This window comes from Heteronotia binoei, unplaced genomic scaffold, assembly GCF_032191835.1.
Source record: "Heteronotia binoei isolate CCM8104 ecotype False Entrance Well unplaced genomic scaffold, APGP_CSIRO_Hbin_v1 ptg001401l, whole genome shotgun sequence".
Lineage (NCBI taxonomy): Eukaryota > Metazoa > Chordata > Lepidosauria > Squamata > Gekkonidae > Heteronotia > Heteronotia binoei.
This window is the reverse complement of record NW_026800262.1, coordinates 25,964-46,798: the sequence shown is the minus strand read 5'-3', so window position 1 is coordinate 46,798 and position 20,835 is coordinate 25,964. Positions and strand designations below refer to the sequence as shown.

The following is a 20,835-nucleotide window of genomic DNA, read 5'->3' as shown; positions in this document are numbered from 1 at the left end:
GGTTTTTTGTAGAAAAGGCCCAGGAGGAACTCATTTACATATTAGGCCATACCCCCTGAAGCCAAGCTAGCTGGAACTGCGTTCCTGATCAAAAAAAGGCCTGAGTATAGCTATATATCCACAGTATTCTAATGCAGTTCTCTTTTAGGATAGTGTATCAGAATAATGCTTTTTGTATTGACATACTCAAATAAGGGATATTGGGTGTTTACCGCATTACATATACTAAACCCATCTTCCACTATATTTTAATTATTTTTCTATTAGCCAACTAGAATGATGTTTATATGTATGTTACATGTTAAAAGGTAAATTAGTTGGATGGGGAAAACCTCTGAGAAAGAAATGTCCTCTTTTTGGTCCAGACTTTAACAGACATTCTCACATTCTGACATGTTACTGTTTATTGGTTTCCCACGCAAATGCTATGCAGACCAAATGTTCTCTCAAACTGGATTTTAACTTTGTACCACTTTGCATTCTAAACCACTGCCCACCAGCTATATGTAGCTCTGCTCATTGTACCTCATTCCTTGTCTGATGAAGTGTGCATGCATACGAAAGCTTATTTTCGGAATAAAACTTTGTTGGTCTTAAAGGTGCTACTGGACTCCTACTTTGTTGAATAAAACTTTTTTGGTTGTAGATGCCTGGGAGTGCCTCACTAGTGAGCATGCTCGAGAACAGCTAGTGAAGCCACCGGCCTCGCTTAGGTGCCTGGGGATGTTGAAGGGGAACTCAGTGGCATCTGACAGACTAACCAGATTGTGCGGTGTGCATTTATTGGGCGGATACGGGAGTCTTGTAGCACTTAAAAGTCTAACACAGACTTGAGGGTTTTTTTACACTACTCTTTTTTTTTTATAGCACTTTAAAGTCTAACACACATGCTACTCTGCTGAGCGGTATCACTCATGAGGAATTACGATCATTATAGGATCACTGTCAGAAGAAAGCAAGCTATGATCCCGTCAATAATGACGTTATGAACAGCACCATGAAATATATTTTAATCGCTATGTTATTGTTTTAAATTATAATCATAAATTGTTTTTAAATTGACTGTTAGATGCCCTGAGTCCGCTTGCAGAGAGGGCAGGATAGAAAACTAAAGTATAAATAAATAAGGTTCAGATGGGTAGTTGTGTTGGTCTGAAGCAGCAGAACAAAGTTTTGAGTCCAGTGAAGAAGAAGATTGAAGATATTGGATTTATATCCCGCCCTCCACTCCGAAGAGTCTCAGAGCGGCTCACAATCTCCTTTACCTTCCTCCCCAACAGACACCCTGTGAGGTAGATGAAGATATTGGATTTCTATCCCGCCCTCCACTCCGAAGAGTCTCAGAGCCGCTCACAATCTCCTTTCCCTTCCTCCCCCACAACAAACACCCTGTGAGGTGGGTGGGGCTGGAGAGGGCTCTCACAGCAGCTGCCCTTTCAAGGACAACCTCTGCCAGAGCTCTGGCTGACCCAAGGCCATGCCAGCAGGTGCAAGTGGAGGAGTGGGGAATCAAACCCGGTTCTCCCAGATAAGAGTCCGCACACTTAACCACTACACCAAACTGGCTCTCCAGTGGCACCTTTAAGACCAACAAAGGTTTATTCAAGGTTATTATTATCGTGTGACATTATGTGTCGAATAGCCAAGGGATCCTAACGTTATCTGGCAAGGAGAAATTCTACCTCTCTCAGTTCTGAGTGCATGCATACAAAAGCTCCCTTTTAATGTTATGCAGCGCTAGATGGCGAGCTAGACTTGTTTTTAAGCTTATTAAACCCACTTCGGTATGAAGCGTAATAAAGTAACTACTGGGCATGCGCAACACATTTGGCGCCTGTTCAAATGCGGCTGCCGAAGTCACCGAGCCGTTGCTTGACATTGCGTGGGGGGAAAAGGGCACGCTTGCCCACAACAATCATGGCAGCTTTGAAAGGCCGACAAGGATTCAGAGCATGCGCCTTTGTGACGTAAGTGGGATTCCGCGGTGCCGCAAGGGAAGATGGCGGCGCTCAGGTCTTTATGGAGATTGCGGGCACCTTCAGGGTCATGGTTAAAAGGGCTGGGGACGGCTCCCACCAGGTAATATCCTCTTTCTGGTGCAGGGCTGGGATTTTTTTTTTTTTGCAATTTCCTCCCCGATAGCTGTGCGTGTGTGAAGTTAGGTCGCTTCAGGGTTGGCTCCTAGAGAAATGTCAAGTGCTTAATTGTCTTGACAACAGCCACATTCTGACCTGGAAACCCTGTTCTCTGGGGTGATGTGTAGGCGGGAGCTTCTGGTTACTGGCTGTTAAAGAAAAAGCACTTTGCACACGCCCAGAGGCATTGTCTGCTTTTCTGTGGCATGCTGTGTTTTGATGCAGTTCAAACTAAGTGCTACATCGTCACCCCCCAAAACCTTTACATTTGCCCCTTTTCTTACTACCCCCATCCAGGCCTCAGATTTAGCAGGAGCACAGCTCCTGAACCTTTCTGAGGGTTCCCCCTCTTCCTCCCTATTCACCTTATCCATTGAATAGTAGGTGCAGCTGCATAACAATCCCTGGATAAGGAGAGCAGCCAACCACCAGGAGCTTCGCCGCACCCTGAGCAGTCCTCATTAACCCCTGGAGAAATCCATGCCACTCTTTCTCCACATGTTATTTTGGGCGGTGGCGGGGAGTTGCTTGCTGGCCTTTTGACTGGGGGGCAGCCCAGGAGAGCCCCAGACGAGCGAGGTCTGCTTGGACTGGCTGGATCTCTAGTCAACCCAAGCAGACCTCGCTCACCCTGGGCTCTTCTTTCTTGCATCAGGTTGCTTTTGACTGGGTAGGAGGGCATATGCTAATGAGCTCTGCCACCTGTTTTTCTACATAATGACCCCTCCCCCCATCTCTTTAGCAGTAGCAAATAAAGTTTCTCCTGCCCCTTCATCTCCATGCCAGGAAAAGGCTTCATCTTGGTCTGGAGAAAAACGTCCTGTCCTTCAACAGAGGTTAAATGGGATATTTTCTCTTCAGCTGCCCATTTCCAGGCATTAAATCTGTTAAACGGACAGGACATTTTTTTTCTGCAGGCTAGTTGACAAACTTAGTGTAACGTTGCTGTTAGAGATGCAGCAATGGAGCTAATACGAGTGGCAACTTTATCTGGTTCCTAAGCATGCTGTTCTCTGTGTAGGAAAAAGACAACCATCACCAAAGTTCCCTAGGGAGCTGATTCCACTGTTGAATTACTCTTAACTGTAAAAAAAAGATCTTCCTAATATCCAGCTGGTACCTTTCTGCCTGTAATTTCAACTCATTATTGAAGCATAGCCATCTTCAAGAGGGGATTGGATTAGCATATGGAGCAGAGGTCCATCAGTGGCTATTAACCACAGCTGTCTGGGGCAGTGATGCTCTGTATTCTGGGTTCTTGGGGGGGCACAGTGTGAGGGCTTCTAGTGTCCTGGCCCCACTGATAGACCTCCTGATGGCACTTGTTTTTTGGCCACTGTGTGACACAGAGTGTTGGACTGGATGGGCCACTGGCCTGATTCAACATGGCTTCTCTTATGTTCTTATTCTCCTCTCCCCCACTTTACTCTCACAGCACCCGTGTAAGGCAGGTTAGTTTTGTGATTAGAGTAGAGCTTAGCAGGTCTTGATATCTTTGCACTCCTTCTCCCCTGGCAGAGGGAAGCAGTGGCAGCCCGATGTGGAGTGGTATCAGCAGTATGGAGGCGCTGTCATGTACCCCACCAAAGAGACAGAAAAGTGGGTCCCTCCTCCTTGGAACGGTGAGTTTCTTTCTTGGCATGTTCCCCTCCCCAATATTGCTTTAAAGGGCTGGGAAAGAAGTGAGCGCCATGTTGTTACTTCATAAAATCACAGAGTTGGAAGGGACCTCCAGAGTCATCTAGTCCAACCCCCCGGTACAAAGCAGGAAATTCCCAAATACCTCCCTCCCACACCCCCAGTGACCCCCCCTGCTGCATGGCTGGAAGATGGCAAGAACCTCCAGGATCCCTGGCCAAAATGGCCTGGAGAAAAATTGCTGCATGACCCCAAAGTGGTGAACAGCATTTCCTTGGGCGTGTAAGAAAGGGCCACGAGAACTAAGCACTGATGCATCCCTTCCTGCCCTCCTTCCCATGACCTGCCTAAGTTCACTTGCTGTCAGATGGCCATCTATCCTCTGTTTAAAGACTTCCCCCCCATAAAAGAAAGAGGGAGAGCCCACCAAAGTCGAAGTATTTTATTGTGGTAGCCATAAGCCATAACAACCCAGCAAACCCCCCAAAGTATACAGTTTACTTCTCGCCATAAAAATTAAAACATAAAAAAAATACATAGCAAAACAGAGCACTATGAATAAGGTTTAAAACATATATAATAAAACATTGTGGCAGAATGAGACTATAACTTGGCCAAAATTCTTGTATAGGTGGCTGTAGTTATCTTCTTCCTTATTTTTATTGCTAAAAAATTAAAGTAGCCTTTAATTTTTTAGCCTTTAAGCCTTTAAGGGTAACATCTGGAATGGCATTAGCCAGTAAAAATTTAATACATTCCTCTTCTGATTTAAACTTTGTGAGAAATTGATTCAGCAGTTTATTTCATATGGGCCCATAAAATGGAGAGGATAGAATGCAATAGACAATATCTTCATGACATCAATCTGATCCATCTGTTTAAATTCTCTGTCTTGGTATCCCCAGTTCAAGAAAAAGAAATCCTTTTCCCGCTATCTAGCTGACCTCTCAAATGCCCCATTAAGAAAGGAATTTACCCAAGCCTGTTTCCAAACCATGCCTTCCTTGTACCTTCAGGGTAGATTTAAAAAAAAATACCTGTGGACCAGCATCTTTGTTCCTATGGAGCCCATCGCCTCCCAAGGAAGCCTGTTCCAAAAGGATTTTGTTAGGAGCCATCCTTACACTTTTGATTATCTGTTAAAATAGATATATGCTGCCTTTCTAGTGTGTCTCAAAAGGGCTTAGAGTTCTAAATTAAAACCATCCATAATTAAATTAAATTAAATTATAATCATAACTATTAACTGGCCGCCCTCAGAGACGCTGCCCCATATACAGACAAACCAAACAGCCTTTCAGTGCTTCCTAAACATTTCTAAGTGGGATCCCTTCCTTACTGACTCAGAGAGCCTACTCCTCAGAGTAGGTGCCACTGTTGAAAAATGGCTCCAGACAGATGCAGGGTGAGCAGCCACCAACTACATTGCAATATTAACTTGCGAGAATCAAAGCTCCCTTCTTCAGATTGATGGATTTCCTGATGGAGGGAGCGTTGACTCTCCAAAGCACATACCTCCGAAGTCTTGATGGTCTCTAAGGTGCTTATGGCAATCATCCCCCAAAGTCCTGCCGCTCTTCCAGGTCTCTGAACCAATCCTTGTGATTTAAGCCTCATGCAAATCAATGTGGTTGTCAGCCAATCAGAGCCCATGGAATTCCACTGGTCAGGAGGGTAGGGTTGCCAGTTCCAGGTTGGGAAATACCAGGAAATTTGGGGGTGGTGCCTGAGAAGAGCATAGCTTGGGGGAGGATATTGGTGGATTAGGATGTCATAGAGTCCACCTTCTAAAGTGGCCATTTTCTCCAGGGGAATTGATCTCTGTTGCCTGGAGGTCAGTTGTAATCCCAGGGGATCTCCAGCCACCACCTGGAGGTTGGCAACCCTATGGGAAGGGATGAAGAGGGTTGTGGGGGGGGACTTTTAACCTTTTAGATAGAGATTTCATGGCTCTGGAAAGCCACATCAGCTCAGGCAGGCTTTTGTTTAGGGTTAGCTTAAGGGGAAAAGCTTGTTTTAGTGTTGATAAACAAACATTCTATTAAGGGTCCATCATTCCTAACATGCGTATGGCTTCTGTGGAAAGAAATTCTGTGTGGTAAGAGAGCAGCCTTGAACCTGCTGAGGCAATAAGAGAACATAACATAAAGGAAGCCATGTTGGATCAGGCCAATGGCCCATGCAGTCCAACACTCTGTGTCCCACAGTGGCCAAAACCCAGATGCCAACAGATCTACCAGTGTGGCCAGAACTCCATAAGCCTTCCTATTTTGCCCCCCCAAGCACCAAGAATACAGACCATCAGTGCCCCAAAACAGAGTGGTCCCTCTGTATCATGTGGCTAATAACTACTCATGGACCCTGTTCCATATGTTTATTCAATCCCTTCTTGAAGCTGTCTCTGCTTGTAGCTGCCACCACTTCCTGTGGAAATGTTAATTACACTTTGGATGAAGTACTTCCGTTTGTCTGTTCTAAACTTAGTGCTCATTAATTTCATTGAGTGCCCCCAAGTTCTCGTATTGTGAGAAAGGGTGAAAAGTACTTATATTTCTACCTTCAGTCATCGTTTCTCAAAGCTAAAGAACCCTAACCTCTTTTACTTTTCTTTACTGGGAAAGTATTCCATCCCCTTAATCATTTTAAATGCCCTTTTCTGCACTTTTCCCAATGCTTTATTATCTGTTTTGAGATGTGGTGACCAGAACTCTACACAGTATTCCAAATAAGGCTGCACCATCGATTTATACAGGGACATTATGATACTAGCTGATTTGTTTTCAATCCCCGTCCTAATAATCTTCAGCATTGCATTTGCCTTTTTTATTTCAGTTGCACACTGAGTTGACATTTCCATTGTGTTATCTACCATGACTCCAAGATCTCTCTCCTGGTTGTCTCCACCAGTTTGGAGCCCATCAACATGTATTTATGGTTGGGATTTTTGGCTCCTATGTGCATTAGAAGAAAAAGAAGACTGTGGATTTATACCCCGCCCTTCTCTCCGAATCACTACACCAAACTGGCTCTTCTGCGAGAGCTATGGCAGCTGCAAGGGGAGGAGTGGGGAATCATACCTGTTTCTCCGAGATAAAAAGTCCGCACACTTAGCCACTTCATCAAACTGGGCACTTTGCACTTGGCCACGTTGAACCTCATTTGCCACATTGACATCCGCTTACTCAGCCTCAACAGATCTCTCTGGAGCACCTCACAGTCCTCGCTGGTTCTCACCACCCTGAACAACTTAGTGTTATGTACACACGTAGCAGCTTCATTGCTTACTCTCAACTCCAGATCATCAGTGAATAAGTTCAAAAGCACCAGACCCATTACCGAGCCCACTGCGTACCACCTTCCACTGTGAAAACTGCCCATTTATACTCACTCTCTGTCTCCTGTTAATTAACAACCAGTGTTTAATCCACAAGAGGACTTGTCCTCTTATCTCATGAGTACTGAGTTTACTTACTAGCCTTTGATGAGGAACTTTATCAAAGCTTTCTGAAAGTCTAGATAAACAACAGTCATCAGGTCACCCTTGTCCACATGCTTGTTCTCCCCCTCAAAGAACATTAGCAGGTTAGTGAGACAAGATCTTCCCTTACAGAATCCATGCTGACTCTTCCTCATTGGCTTTTGTTCATCAGTGTGCCTACTAATTCTGTCTTTAATAACAGATTCCACCAACGTACCTGATATCGACATTAGACTGACCAGCCTGTAATTTCCAGGATCCTCTCTGGAACCTTTTCTAAAGATGTGGGTTACATTAGCTACCTTCCAGTTAAGAACATAAGAGAAGCCATGTTGGATCAAACCAGTGACTCATCTAGTCCAACACTTTGTGTCAACACAGTGGACAAAAAATCCAGGTGCCATCAGGAGGTCCACCAGTGGGGCCAGGACACTGTGCCTCTTTCAAGCACCAAGAATACAGAGCATCACTGCCCCAGACAGAGAGTTCCACCAATACGCTGTGGCTAAGAGCCACTGGTGGACCTCTGCTCCAGATGTTTATCCAATCCCCTCTTGAAGTTGTCTATGCTTGTAGCTGCCACCACCTCCTGTGGCAATGAATTCCATTTTCACCCTTTGGATGAAAAAGTACTTCCTTTGATCTGCTCAGCAATTTAATTGTATGCCCACAAGTTCTTGTATTGTGAGAAAGGGAGAAAAGTCCTTCTTTCTCTACCTTCTCTATCCCATGCATAAACTTATAAACCTCTATCATGTCACCCCTCAGTCGACATTTCTCCAAGCTAAAGAGCCCCAAATGTTTTAACCTTACTTCATAGGGAAAGTGTTCCAACCCTTTAATTATTCTAGTTGCCCTTTTCTGCCGTTCTCAGGAACGGAGGCAAGTTTTAGTGACAGATTACATATTTTTGTCAGGAGATCCACAAGTTCACACTGGAGTTCTTTCATAATTCTTGGATGTCTGCCATCTGGGCTTGGTAATGTGCTGGGTTTTAATTTGTCTATCAGTCATAGGACCTCCACTCTTGTCACCTCAATCTGACTCAGGTCTTTCAACACCCCTCTCGACATGAACGGTTCTGGAGTGGGCAAACGGCTCCCATCTTTGACAATGAAGACAGAGGCAAAACGTGCACTCAGCTTCTCTGCCATTTCCCTATTGTCCTTTTTCTCCTTAGTCATCCAAAGGCCCCACCGCCTCCCTGACTGTTTTTTTTGCTACTAGTGTACTGGAAGAAATTGTTGTTGTTGGTCTTTATGTTTTTTTGCAGTATGTACCGGTACAAAGTGCTGGTCATAACCTTTAAAGCCCTATATGGCCAAGGACCGACCTACCTGAGGGACCGTCTCTCCCCATATGAGCCCCAGAGAGCACTGAGGTCAGTAGGCAAAAATAAACTGAATATCCCTGGGCCGAAAGAAGTAAAACTGCAAAGCACCCGCACTCGGGCCTTTTCCGCCGCAGCCCCACAACTCTGGAACCAGCTCCCAGAGGAGGTGCGGGCCCTGCGGAACTTAGATCAGTTCCGCAGGGCCTGCAAGACCGCCCTCTTCAAACAGGCGTTCATTAATGATGGTACCAATGTTTACTGCTAAATTAATAATGATTACCGCCACTGTTAGTCTAGGAATGTTTTAATCACTGATTGGTTTTAATGTGTTCTTAATGTTTTATTATTGTATTGTTCATTTTAAATGTTGTAAGCCGCCCTGAGCCTGCTCTGGCGGGGGAGGGCGGGGTATAAATAAAATTTTACATTACATTACATTACATATGTTCCTTATAGTCCCTTTTTGCCTATCTGATCAGCGACTTGTGTTTTATTTTCCAGAGCCTGTGCTCGCTTTTATTTACCTCACTCGGACTAGCTTTCCACCACTTAAAGGAATCCTTATTACCTTTTATTGCGTCCCTTACTTTGTTTGTTAATAATGCAGGTCTTTAAAAATACCTGTCCGTACCTCTCCTAACCTGTGGTATACATTTTGTCCGAGCTCCTGGGTTTGTAGTTTTAAACGGTGTCCACACTTCCTGAAGGGATTTGACCCTCCTCACCCTTCCTTTCAGTTTCTTCTTCACAAGCCCCCTCGCTTGAGAGAAGTTACCCCTTCTAAAGTTAAAAGCGATTGTGTCAGTCTTTTTGGACAGCACCCTATTTACATAAATGTTAATAACATTATGGTCACTGTTTCCAACTGGTGCTATCACATTTACATCTCTCACCAGGCCTTGGGCATTATTTAGGTCCAAGTCCAGGATCACCTCTCGTTTCTATGACCATCTGCTCCATGGCACAGCCACTGAGAGGAGCTAGAAACCCAGTCTCTTTCTAGAGTAGCGCCCTGGCTTTTTCTACCTTCTGCTGAACTCACAGGTCTACTAAACTGTTATCACTGGAGCCGAGACACTTTGTCACTGGAGCAGGCCTCCAGAATTTATTTACTTAAGGCTCAGCCCCAAAGTAGTTACTCTCATTGGAGAAAAGTCTGTAACCTTTGGGGAGGTGAAGCCGAGAGCCAGTTTCACTTCATATTCTGAAGTCATCCACACAAAGCATTTGCCCTGCTGGATATATTTTATTTTCTGTTGAAGAAACCTTTGTTGTTCATCTCCCTCTTGTGTCGTATCCGTTGAGTCAAATATCTAAGAAAAGGCAATTTCTGTTTATCTCACAAATAATTACAGCCTTAGTCTTGCAGGCTCCCAAACAAGAGACCTCCAGGGAATGCATAGCTTTCATGCTACTAATCTTTCATCAGTCTTTTTAAAAAAAAATTGTATTTGTGTGCGTGTGTGTCTCCATGTCTGGAAGTCATGGCGACTTCTGGCGACTCCTACTGGGCATGAAGGACATTCAGAGGCTTGATCCTGCCTCTGCCTCCAAGTACTGGTATTCCAAGGAGGTCTCCCATCCAAGAACTTGTCACAGTTGGCCCTGCTTAGCTTTTTGGATCGGACAGGATCAGGCTTGCCTGGGCTCTCCAGGTCAGGGCTACCTCTACTAATCCTTTAATCAAAGCTTGTGTCCCCCTTTTTTGTGTGTGGTTGGAGTTTAGAGAATCTGTAGGGGAGACCAGAGTGGGAGACTTGGAGATTCTTCAGTCCAGTGAGCAGTTGCCTCAGAGCCTGTCTCTCTTTCTCTCTCTCCCGGTAGCTGCCACGGTGCTACTGGACTTGAAGCTAGCTGCTCTCCTGCAAACCAAGAGAGTTACCCTCTGAAACTACATTGCAGTAAGGTGTTAAAGTACTGGAGGGAATCGTCTATATGTTATTTGTTTGGGGGTTGGACTAGATGACCCTGCAGGTTCCTTCCAACTCTATGATTCTATACCCACTTTTTCATGCAAATTGAGGCAATGATGGGCAAGAAGGTGGAAGATTGTGTTGGGGTTGACCACAGACCACAGGCCAGTGTTGGGAAACCATCTGGAACGGAAATTTTTGTAACTAACTTTCAAGCATATGAAAAAGATTTGCATTATTATATTAACTAATGAAACTTTCCTTCCTTTGTTTATGAAGAAGACGACCGCAGATTTATACCCTGCCCTTTTCTCTGAATCAGAGTTTCAGAGCAGCTTACAATCTCCTTTATCTCCTTCCCCCACAACAGACACTCTGTGAGGTGGGAGGGGGTGCTGAGAGCTCTCCCAGAAGCTGCCCTTTCAAGGACAACTCTGCGAGAGCTATGGCTGACCCAAGGCCATTCCAGCAGCTGCAAGTGGAGGAGTGGGGAATCAAACCCAGTTCTCCCTGATAAGAGTCTGCACACTTAACCAGTATACCAAACTGGCTCTAATTAACTGGCTAAACCTTTCTTCCTTTGACATTTGTTAATCTTAGTTGATCTGAGCAAAGAATTCAAGCTGAGTTCAGAGGCCAGGGAATGTGGAAGTCAGAGGATTAAACTGACAGGGAATGTTTCCAACCCCACGTGTGAAACAGGTCTTGCAACAAAAGAAATTGTTTCTGAGACAATGTTTCCACTCATCATGGCTGTCTCAAGGACCTAGCCTCTCTTCCTCTGCCTCCAAACATATGAAATTCCTGTTTGCTTCTCCAAAAACAAGCATATTGACTCCCCCCACCCCTTACACTCATGTGTCCAAAACAGACATAGACCCTCCGGCTGAGAAGACCGTCTCCAATGTGACAATCAACTTTGGGCCTCAGCATCCTGCAGCTCACGGGGTCTTGCGGTTGGTCATGGAGTTGAGTGGGGAGTCAGTGAAGAAATGCGATCCCCACATCGGCCTGTTGCACCGGGGCACAGAGAAGCTGATCGAGTACAAGACCTATCTCCAGGTAATGCCCTCCACCATGAATTGTTTCGGTCCAAGTTTCCTTGTCAGATGCCTTGACTAGCCCCATGGGGGCGTTCACAAATCACACTTTACAGGGCTTTTTTTGAACGCATAGAAACACAGTTCCGGTTGACTTGGCTAGAGTTCTGGGTGGCTTGGTCAGGGTTCAAAGGGTGTGATGTCTATCCATGCTAGTTGTCACATTTGTATTCCCACTTGGCTTGAGGGCAATGGCATGGCACAGTGTCTGTCCCAAAGGGCCAGCAGATACTATGCTTTGATGATTTAAAAAAATTCAAATGCTTCAACTTGGGGGGGGGGGATGGAGGGGGGAATTTATAAAAATCCTTGTTTCCGGGGCTTTTTCTGAGCAGGAACGCAGTTCCGGCTGGCTTGGTGCAAGGGGTGTGTCGCCTAACATGCAAATGAGTTCCTGCTGGCATGCAAATGAGTCCCTGACACTTTCGTTCAGGAGTGGCCAAACTTACTTTCATGTAAGAGCCGCATAAAATGAACATCAGATGTTTGAGAGCCGCAAATAGATGGGGGAGGGAGAGGTGGAAAGATAGCACCTTTAATTTTAAATACATTCTACAAGCTACTGGCTGGCTTGGAGAGGTGATTGAAAGAGACAAATGCCTTCTCCAAGCTTTGGTGTAGTGGTTAAGAGCCAGTTTGGTGTAGTGGTTAAGTGTGCGGACTCTTATCTGGGAGAACCGGTGTTGATTCCCCACTTCTCCACTTGCACCTGCTAGCATGGCCTTGGGTCAGCCATAGCTCTGGCAGAGGTTGTCCTTGAAAGGGCAGCTGCTGTGAGAGCCCTCTCAGCCCCACCCACCTCACAGGGTGTCTGTTGTGGGGGAGGAAGGGAAAGGTGATTGTGAGCCACTCTGAGACTCTTTGGAGTGGAGGGCGGGATATAAATCCAATATCTTCTTCTTCTTCTTCTTCTTCAAGCTGGCTGCTGGGATGGTGGCCTCGAGCCACACAATATGTGTGAAAGAGCCACACGTGCCTCCCGAGCCACAGTTTGGCCATCCTGCTTTAGTTCATCCTGTTAATACTTGTTTGGATCTCGTTGCTGTCAGTTTGTTGGATCTCCTGAATCTTCCATAGATTTAGCTGTCTGCTCACTGCCTGTTCTCCTGCTCCTCCTATCCTTGCTAATGTCTTCATATCACAATCCCCTCTGAACCTTCCCCTCCCTCTTCACCCCTCTTGGATCAGTAGCCTCTGCAGAAAATACCAGCCTTTGCGGGGGCTCCACCAGAAGCTGGGTCTTTTCTGTCATGGCCCTAGAGCTCCCTTTCTTGCTTTGGCAGCGTTACATACGCAGAGTAGGACAGCTGTGTGATACCATACCATACTTTTGAGACTGAACCTTTCCCAGCTGAATAGTTGCTGCGTTTGGACTGTTACCATGCATCTTTTAGCCATTTGTTTTACTGAGGAATCGTAGATCGCGTACTGTACACCACCTTCGTTGAAAAGTGTGTTAGTGATCTAGATCTCTCCTTGTGCTTTCTGTTGTGCTAACATTGTAGATTTGCACCGAGATGCAGAGCAATACAGCTTGCACTGCCTGTATGCATTCTGAAAATATCTAATAACACCGGTGCTTATTACATCTGTCTGTAAAATGTATTTTAAAATGTAAACCTGACCTTGCCAAAATCTGTGCAGAGACTAATAGTAGAGATGAGAAGACAAAAACTGTCTTCCAGAGGAGCCTGGGCAAGCCTCCAGCAGTGCCTATTTCTCACATGTCCCTAAATTGTTCAGGGTGGTAAGAACCAGAGAGGATTGTGAGGAACTCCAAAGAGATCTGTTGAGGCTGGGTGAGTGGGCGTCAACGTGGCAGATGAGGTTCTATGTGGTCAAGTGCAAAGTAATGCACATTGCGGCCAAGAATCCCAGCTGCAAAATACAAGTTGATGGGGTATTAACTGGCAGACACTGACCAAGAGAGAGATCTTGGGGTCGTGGTAGATAACTCACTGAAAATGTTAAGACAGTGTGCGAATGCAATAAAAAAGGCCAACGCCATGCTGGGAATTATTAGGAAGGGAACTGAAAACAAATCAGGCAGTATCATAATGCCCCTGTATAAATCGATGGTGCGGTCTCATTTGGAATACTGTGTGCAATTCTGGTCACCGTACCTCCAAAAGGATATTATAGCATTGGAAAAAGTGCAGAAATGTCAACTAGAATGATTACAGGTTTGGAACACTTTCCCTATGAAGAAAGGTTAAAACACTTGGGGCTCTTTAGCTTGGAGAAACGTCGACTGCGGGATGACATGATAGAGGTTGACAGGATTATGCATGGGATGGAGAAGGTAGAGAAAGAAGTACTTTTCTCCCTTTCTCACAATACAAGAACTCATGGGCATTCAATGAAATTGCTGAGCAGTCGAGTTAGAACAGATAAAAGGAGGTACTTCTTCACCCAAAGGGTGATTAACATGTGGAATTCACTGCCACAGGAGGCGGCGGCGGCTACAAGCATAGCCAACTTCAAGAGGGGGTTGGATAAAAATATGAAGCAGAGGTCCATCAGTGGCTATTAGCCACAGTGTGTGTGTGTGTGTGTGTGTGTATATATGTGTGTGTGTGTGTGTGTGTATATATATATATATATATATATATATTTTGGCCACTGTGTGATACAGAGTGTTGGACTGGATGGGCCATTGGCCTGATCCAACATGGCTTCTCATGTTCTTATGTTCTGGTTTAGGCCCTGCCTTACTTCGACCGGCTTGACTATGTCTCCATGATGTGCAACGAACAGGCCTACTCTTTAGCGGTGGAAAAGCTGCTCAACATCCGTCCACCCCTAAGGGCTCAGTGGATCCGAGGTAGGTGAGCCAGCACGGCTTAGGGGTGTTAACGTCGGACTAGGATCTTGGAGACCCAGGTTAAAATCCGTGCTTTGCTGTGGAAGCTTGCTGGGTGACCTTGGGCGAGTCACTTGCTCTCAAACTCACCTGCCTCACAGGGTGGTTTTGAGGATAAAATGGGGGAGGGGGGAGACAACATTGTAAGCCTCTTTTGAGTTTCCAATGGGTAGAAAAGCAGGGTTTAAATATTGAACTATAATTATAGTCAGGGCTTTTTTTGTAGCAGGAACTCATAAGAACATAAGAGAAGCCATGTTGGATCAGGCCAACGGCCCATCAAGTCCAACACTCTGTGTCACACAGTGGCAAAAAATTTTATATACGCACATACACTGTGGCTAATAGCCACTGATGGACCTGTGCTCCATATATTTATCTAAACCCTTCTTGAAGGTGGCTATACTTGTGGCCGCCACCACCTCCTGTGGCAGTGAATTCTAATGTAGCCAATCCTCCTAGAGCTTACAGTAGGCCCTGTACTAAGAGTCCTGTCAGCTCTTGGAGGATTGACATCATCAGGGGTGTGTGGCCTAATATGCAAAGGAGTTCCCGCTATGAAAAAAGCCCTGACTATAACGCCTCAAATCAGGTAGCTTAGAAAGTGTGATTATAATTTATAAACCAAGTAGTTATAATTTATGTGTGGGCCAAGTGCTCAGAGCCCTTCACATACATTATCCTTGTATTCCTTACCAGAACTGTGCAAGAGATCCAGCTGATTGGTCGTTTGCTGGGTCTGTGGATTATCATTATTATTATGTTGCCAGTTTGAGGATAAAGAGCCCAGTGGCGCAGAGTGGTAAAGCTGCAGTACTGCAGTCCTAAACTCTGCTCACGACCTGAGTTCAATCCTGGCAGAAGCTGGTTCAGGTAACCGGCTCAAGGTTGACTTAGCCTGCCATCCTTCCGAGGTTGGCAAAATGAGCACCCAGCTTGCTGGGGGGAAAGTGTAGATGACTGGGAAAGCAATGGCAAACCACCCCGTAAAAAAGTCTGCCATGAATATGGGAAAGTAATGTCACCCCAGAGTTGGAAACGACTGGTGCTTGCACAGAGGACTACCTTTATCTTTTCTTTTTTTTTAGTTTGAGAATTGCTGGTTTTGGCCTTGTTGCAGGAGGAGGTTGGGGTGTGGTATGGAAGCTGCTACTTTTTATGGCGTATAGTTCTGTGGAGGGCATTTCTTTACTCTCCTGGCATGTTTCTAGTGTTGTATTCTATTTATTAGATTTGTTTTCTACTTTAGGTGCAGAGCATTTTGCAAACACAGACACTTCTGTCCCCAGTAGAAAAGAGCAAGAGTCCGATAGTGCCTCAAAGATTAACAAAATTTGGGGCAGAGTGTGAACTTCCATGAGTCACTGCCCACTTTTTCACATACAGCTAGAATGTGAGTCCATGATCCTTGTATCTGGGAGAGGTGAATGACAACAGCAGGCATGACTGGATTAGGTGTGATATGTAGAGGGGTAGAAGGCATAGAGAAATGAGCATTGGTAATTGGACAGGAAACCTAGGTCTCAATTCAGTCCAGGAGGTGACACGATAGAGATTTACAAGATTATGCATGGGATAGAGATGGTAGGAAAAGAAGGACTTTTCTCCCTTTCTCACAATACGAGAACTCGTGGACATTCAATGAAATTGCTGAGCAGTCGGGTTAGAACGGATAAAAGGAAATACTTCTTCACCCAAAGGGTGATTAACACATTGAATTCACTGCCACAGGAGGTGGTGGCGGCTGCAAGCATAGACAGCTTCAGGGGGGGATTGGGTAAACATATGGAGCAGAGGTCCATCAGTGGCTATTTGCCACAGCGTATTGCTGGAACACTGTCTGGGGCAGTGATGCTCTGTATTCTTGGTGCTTGGGGGGGGGGCCACAGTAGGAGGACGTCTAGTGTCCTGACCCCACTGATGGACCTCCTGATGGCACCTGGGGTTTTTTGGGCCATTGTGTGACACAGAGTGTTGGACTGGATGAGCCATTGGCCTGATCCAACATGGCTTCTCTTGCGTTCTTAGGAGAATACATTTGCTTGAGCTTTGTTATCCGTCGCAATTCAGCGGTCCCTCTGTCTAACCTGTCTTTGAATCTACCTCCTTTTCAGTTCTCTTTGGGGAAATAACACGTCTCCTAAACCACATCATGGCCATCACCACGCATGCCCTGGACATCGGGGCCATGACTCCATTTTTCTGGATGTTTGAGGAGAGAGAAAAGGTAAGCCCTGCCCTGGGCCACCTTGTTTGCTCTGCCTGGAATGCAGCAGACTGGCCATGGATGGGGATCCCTCAAGGGGCTCATTATGTCCTGCACTCACTTCCCCTTTGTCATCTTCCTGCAGATGTTTGAATTCTACGAGCGGGTCTCTGGGGCCCGAATGCACGCAGCGTACGTCCGCCCAGGAGGAGTGCACCAGGTAAAAAAACAGCTGTGGGGCTAGATGAAGCATCTGTGAAGTGGCAGAGTTAGATCTGTTATATATTATTAGAGCCAGTTTGGTGTAGTGGTTAAGTGTGCGGACTCTTATCTGGGAGAACCGGGTTTGATTCCCCACTCCTCCACTTGCACCTGCTGGAATGGCCTTGGGTCAGCCATAGCTCTGGCAGAGGTTGTCCCTGAAAAGGCAGCTGCTGGGAGAGCCCTCTCAGCCCCACCCACCTCACAGGGTGTCTGTTGTGGGGGAGGAAGGTCAAGGAGATTGTGAGCCACTCTGAGACTCTTCAGAGTGGAGGGCGGGATATAAATCCAATATCTTCATCTACCTCACAGGGTGTCTGTTGTGGGGGAGGAAGGTCAAGGAGATTGTGAGCCACTCTGAGACTCTTCGGAGTGGAGGGCGGGATATAAATCCAATATCTTCTTCATCTTATCTTCTTCATAACAATAAACAGTATGCTGTGTTTAAGCTCGCACACACGCTACAAATGCTATGATTCTGCTATAAACATCTATATTTGCATACAAAATATCCAGCTCTCCACTATCGTAACAATAGACTTAGTTTGGGGAAAGGAAAGGTCCCCTGTGCAAGCACCAGTCGTTTCCGACTCTGGGGTGACGTTGCTTTCACAACGTTTTCACAGCAGACTTTTTACGGGGTGGTTTGCCATTGCTTTCCCCCAGGACCGGATCTACATGTTTTTTGAGGGGGGGCAAATGACGCCCCCTTTCTATATTATGGTCCCATAGAATACAATGGACTCCATACCCAATTTGGCCCCCCCCCCCGTCAGCGCCCGGGGCAAGCACCCCCCTCTGCCGCCCCCCCCCCCCCCCGATTCGGCCCTGCCTTCCCCAGTCTTTTACACTTCCCCCCCAGCAAGCTGGGTACTCATTTTACCAACCTCGGAAGGATGGAATGCTGAGTCAACCTTGGGCCGGCTACGTGAATCCAACTTCCTCTGGAATCGAACTCAGGTCGTGAGCAGAGAGTTCAGACCACAGTACTGCTGCTTTACCACTCTGCGCCACGGGGCCGCCTAGACTTAGTGAAACATCAGTGCAAAGTCCTTCCTGAAATCATTAATAAGACACTCAGAGTCCCTGTACTGTCGTTCGGAAGGCTTCACATGGAGCTAAATTTTCCATAACCTCAAAGACCAGGGAATAATTTTTCCAAAATCATCCAGACCAATCCAGACAAAGTCCTGGTGGTGGTCCTCATTTTGTACACACTTCCTCAATGGACGCTATCCCCATCCGCCAAGCAAAAGCAGACTGTAGTCAGCGTTCCATCTAAGATGAGTTAGTGGGAGAGCCAGCTCACACTTTTGTAGCCTCCGGCTCACACCTTTTTGTCTTAGCTCAGGAAGGATGGCCCCAGAGCAAACGAATTTATACAGGAGCTCACAACTTTAATGCCGGGAGCTCATGAAGTAGGAGCACCTTTATGGTCAGGGACCTGCCTATCTACGGGACCGCCTTTCCCCATATACCCTCCAGAGAGCACTGCGATCAGGGACAAAAAATCTGCTGTCTGCCCCTGGCCCAAAAGAAGCCAGGCTATGCGCAACAAGATCTAGGGCCTTCTCGGTGGCAGCACCAGAACTCTGAAACACCCTCCCAGAAGCTATAAGGGCCCTGCGGGATCTGTCGGCGTTCCGCAGGGCCTGTAAGACCGAACTGTTTAGACAGGCTTTTCTGGTTGACTGAAAATGGGCTGCCACCGGACATCCTACAGAAGCTGGTGGTCATAGTCAGAACCCAATACCGCCAGACTGGATTGAGATAGCGTAATAGTTTTAAACTGATAAATGTATTATGGTTTTATATGTTTTATGGAATTGATTGTTTTTATGATACTGTAAGCCGCCCTGAGTCCGCTTGCGGAGAGGGCGGGATATAAATGCAAAGTAATAAATAAATAAATAAATAAAGTAGAGTTTTTGCTCACAAGAATCCTCAGCTTAAAATATTACATTGACTGTAGTATACCAAGGAGGATCGATGCTTATTCCTGCCAAAGCAATGTTTTCAAAAATATCTGCACAGCCAATCAAATCTCCAATAGTTCAGAAGCCTTGCTGGGCAACAGGCCTATCCAGCCTCACCCTCTGCCTAAAAACACTTGGCAGGTGCCAGAAAAGCTGTGAGTAGGCACCAGAGTGCCCATGGGCACCACACTGGAGACCTCTGGTCTGCTCAACTGGCAGCAGCTTCCCAGGGTCTCAGGCAGAGGCCTTTCACATCACCTGCTGCCCATTCCTTTTTACGTCAGACGCCAGGGATTGAACCAGGAACCTTCTGGATGCAAAGCAGAGGCTTTTCCCCTGAGCCACAGCCTCTCCCCTCCCTCATTTTACAGGCTAGCTGGTTGCCTTCTCTGTGGGCAGCAGTGTCCCCTGGGCCTCGGGTCCTTGTCCACTGGGCTAGGTTTTTGTCAGCTGTGATTTGCCTCTGCCTTTGAACACGTGTTACCCCTCCTCAAGAGATCCCTCCAGGTTCTTCTCTTCCTATATTACTGATGTGATGCAGAGAAAACAATAGGCTCCAGAATAGCAGGAAGTGGCGGTGGTCACAAGCATAGACAGCTTCAAGAGGGGATTGGATAAACATATGGAGCAGGGATCCATCAGTGACTATTAGCAACAAGGTTTAGATGGAGCACTCTGCCCAGGGCAGAGACACTCTGTATTTTTGGTGCTGAGAGGGCAACAGTGGGAGGACTTCTGGAGTTCTGGTCCTGCTGTTGAGCCTCCTGATGGCACCTGTGTTTTGGCCATTGGACTAGATGGACCATTGGCTTGTTCTTAAGAGCAGAGGTCCATCTGTGGCTGTTAACCACAAGGAATAGATGGAAGGCTATTATGTATAGGGCAGTGATGTTCTGTCTTCTTGGTGCTTGGGGGGCAACACTGGGAGGAGTTCTGGCCTTACTGGTGGACCTCTTGATGGCCCCTGGGTTTTGGCCACTGTGTGACACAGAGTGTTGGACTGAAAGGGCCATTGACCTGACTTCTCTTATATTCTTAACGGAAGTATTTCTTCATGCACCAAGCAATTTAATTTACAGAATTCATGGCCACAGTGTGTGCTGATTAGGGGGCCCGATATCATCCAGTCTCTGAATCTAAGCAGGGCCAGCCCTGGTTAGTACTTGGATGGGCGACCAGCAAGGTTGCAACACAGAGGCAGGCAGTGGCAAAGCGCCTCTGAACTTCTCTTGCCTTGAAAACCCCATGAGGGGACTCCCTAAGTTTGTTGCAAGCGGGGCTTTTTTTTGTAGCAGGAACTCCTTTGCGTATTAGGCCACACCCTACTGATGTAGCCAATCTTCCTGGAGCTTACAGTAGGCCCTGTACTAAGAGCCCTGTAAGCTCTTGGAGGATTGGCTAACGTAGTCTAATATGCAAAGGAGGGGTGTGGTCTAATATGCAAAGGAGTTCCTGCTACAAAAAAAACCCTGTGGTTGCATGTAGTTGGAACTTTCCAGCCCCGGACAAAACAGTGGTGGAGGAGGGATCCTGCTAACAGCCACAACGGCTAAATGGATCTTGGATGTTCTGAGATTATATACTTCCTGAATGCCTACTGTTTTTAAGGGGGGGGGGGCAACAAGAGGGGAGGAGATATAACCTTCATGCCTTTCTCACGGGCTTCCTGAGAGCTTCAGGCTGTTCACCACTGTTGGAAACTGGGTGGTGGTCTGAATGAGTTTTTGGTCTGAGCCAGCTGGTCTCTTCTAATGCCCTTAAGTGACCCCAGGGGCTGCAGCAGAGGTGTCAAACTCATTTGTTATGAGGGCCGGATCTGATATAAATGTGACCTTGTCGGGCGGGGCCAGGTCAGGCCGGGCCATGTGTGTGCCTATTTTAAGATTAGGTAGCAAAGATATAAACTTTATAAAGAACATAGACAAACGCAAT

General features: G+C 46.4%; 1 protein-coding gene across 1 annotated transcript in view; it reads left to right on the top strand.

Moving 5' to 3' along the window:
* The first annotated feature begins 1,870 nt into the window (after positions 1 to 1,870).
* LOC132591059 (NADH dehydrogenase [ubiquinone] iron-sulfur protein 2, mitochondrial) overlaps positions 1,871 to 20,835 on the top strand; it is a 39,506-nt gene continuing 20,541 nt past the window's right edge. Inside the window, exons 1-6 of the mRNA XM_060263941.1 lie at positions 1,871 to 2,079; positions 3,654 to 3,757; positions 11,369 to 11,559; positions 14,301 to 14,421; positions 16,575 to 16,687; positions 16,812 to 16,886. Coding sequence (XP_060119924.1) covers positions 2,000 to 2,079; positions 3,654 to 3,757; positions 11,369 to 11,559; positions 14,301 to 14,421; positions 16,575 to 16,687; positions 16,812 to 16,886 — 684 coding nt within the window. The 5' untranslated portion in view covers positions 1,871 to 1,999. The remainder of the gene's footprint in view (positions 2,080 to 3,653; positions 3,758 to 11,368; positions 11,560 to 14,300; positions 14,422 to 16,574; positions 16,688 to 16,811; positions 16,887 to 20,835) is intronic.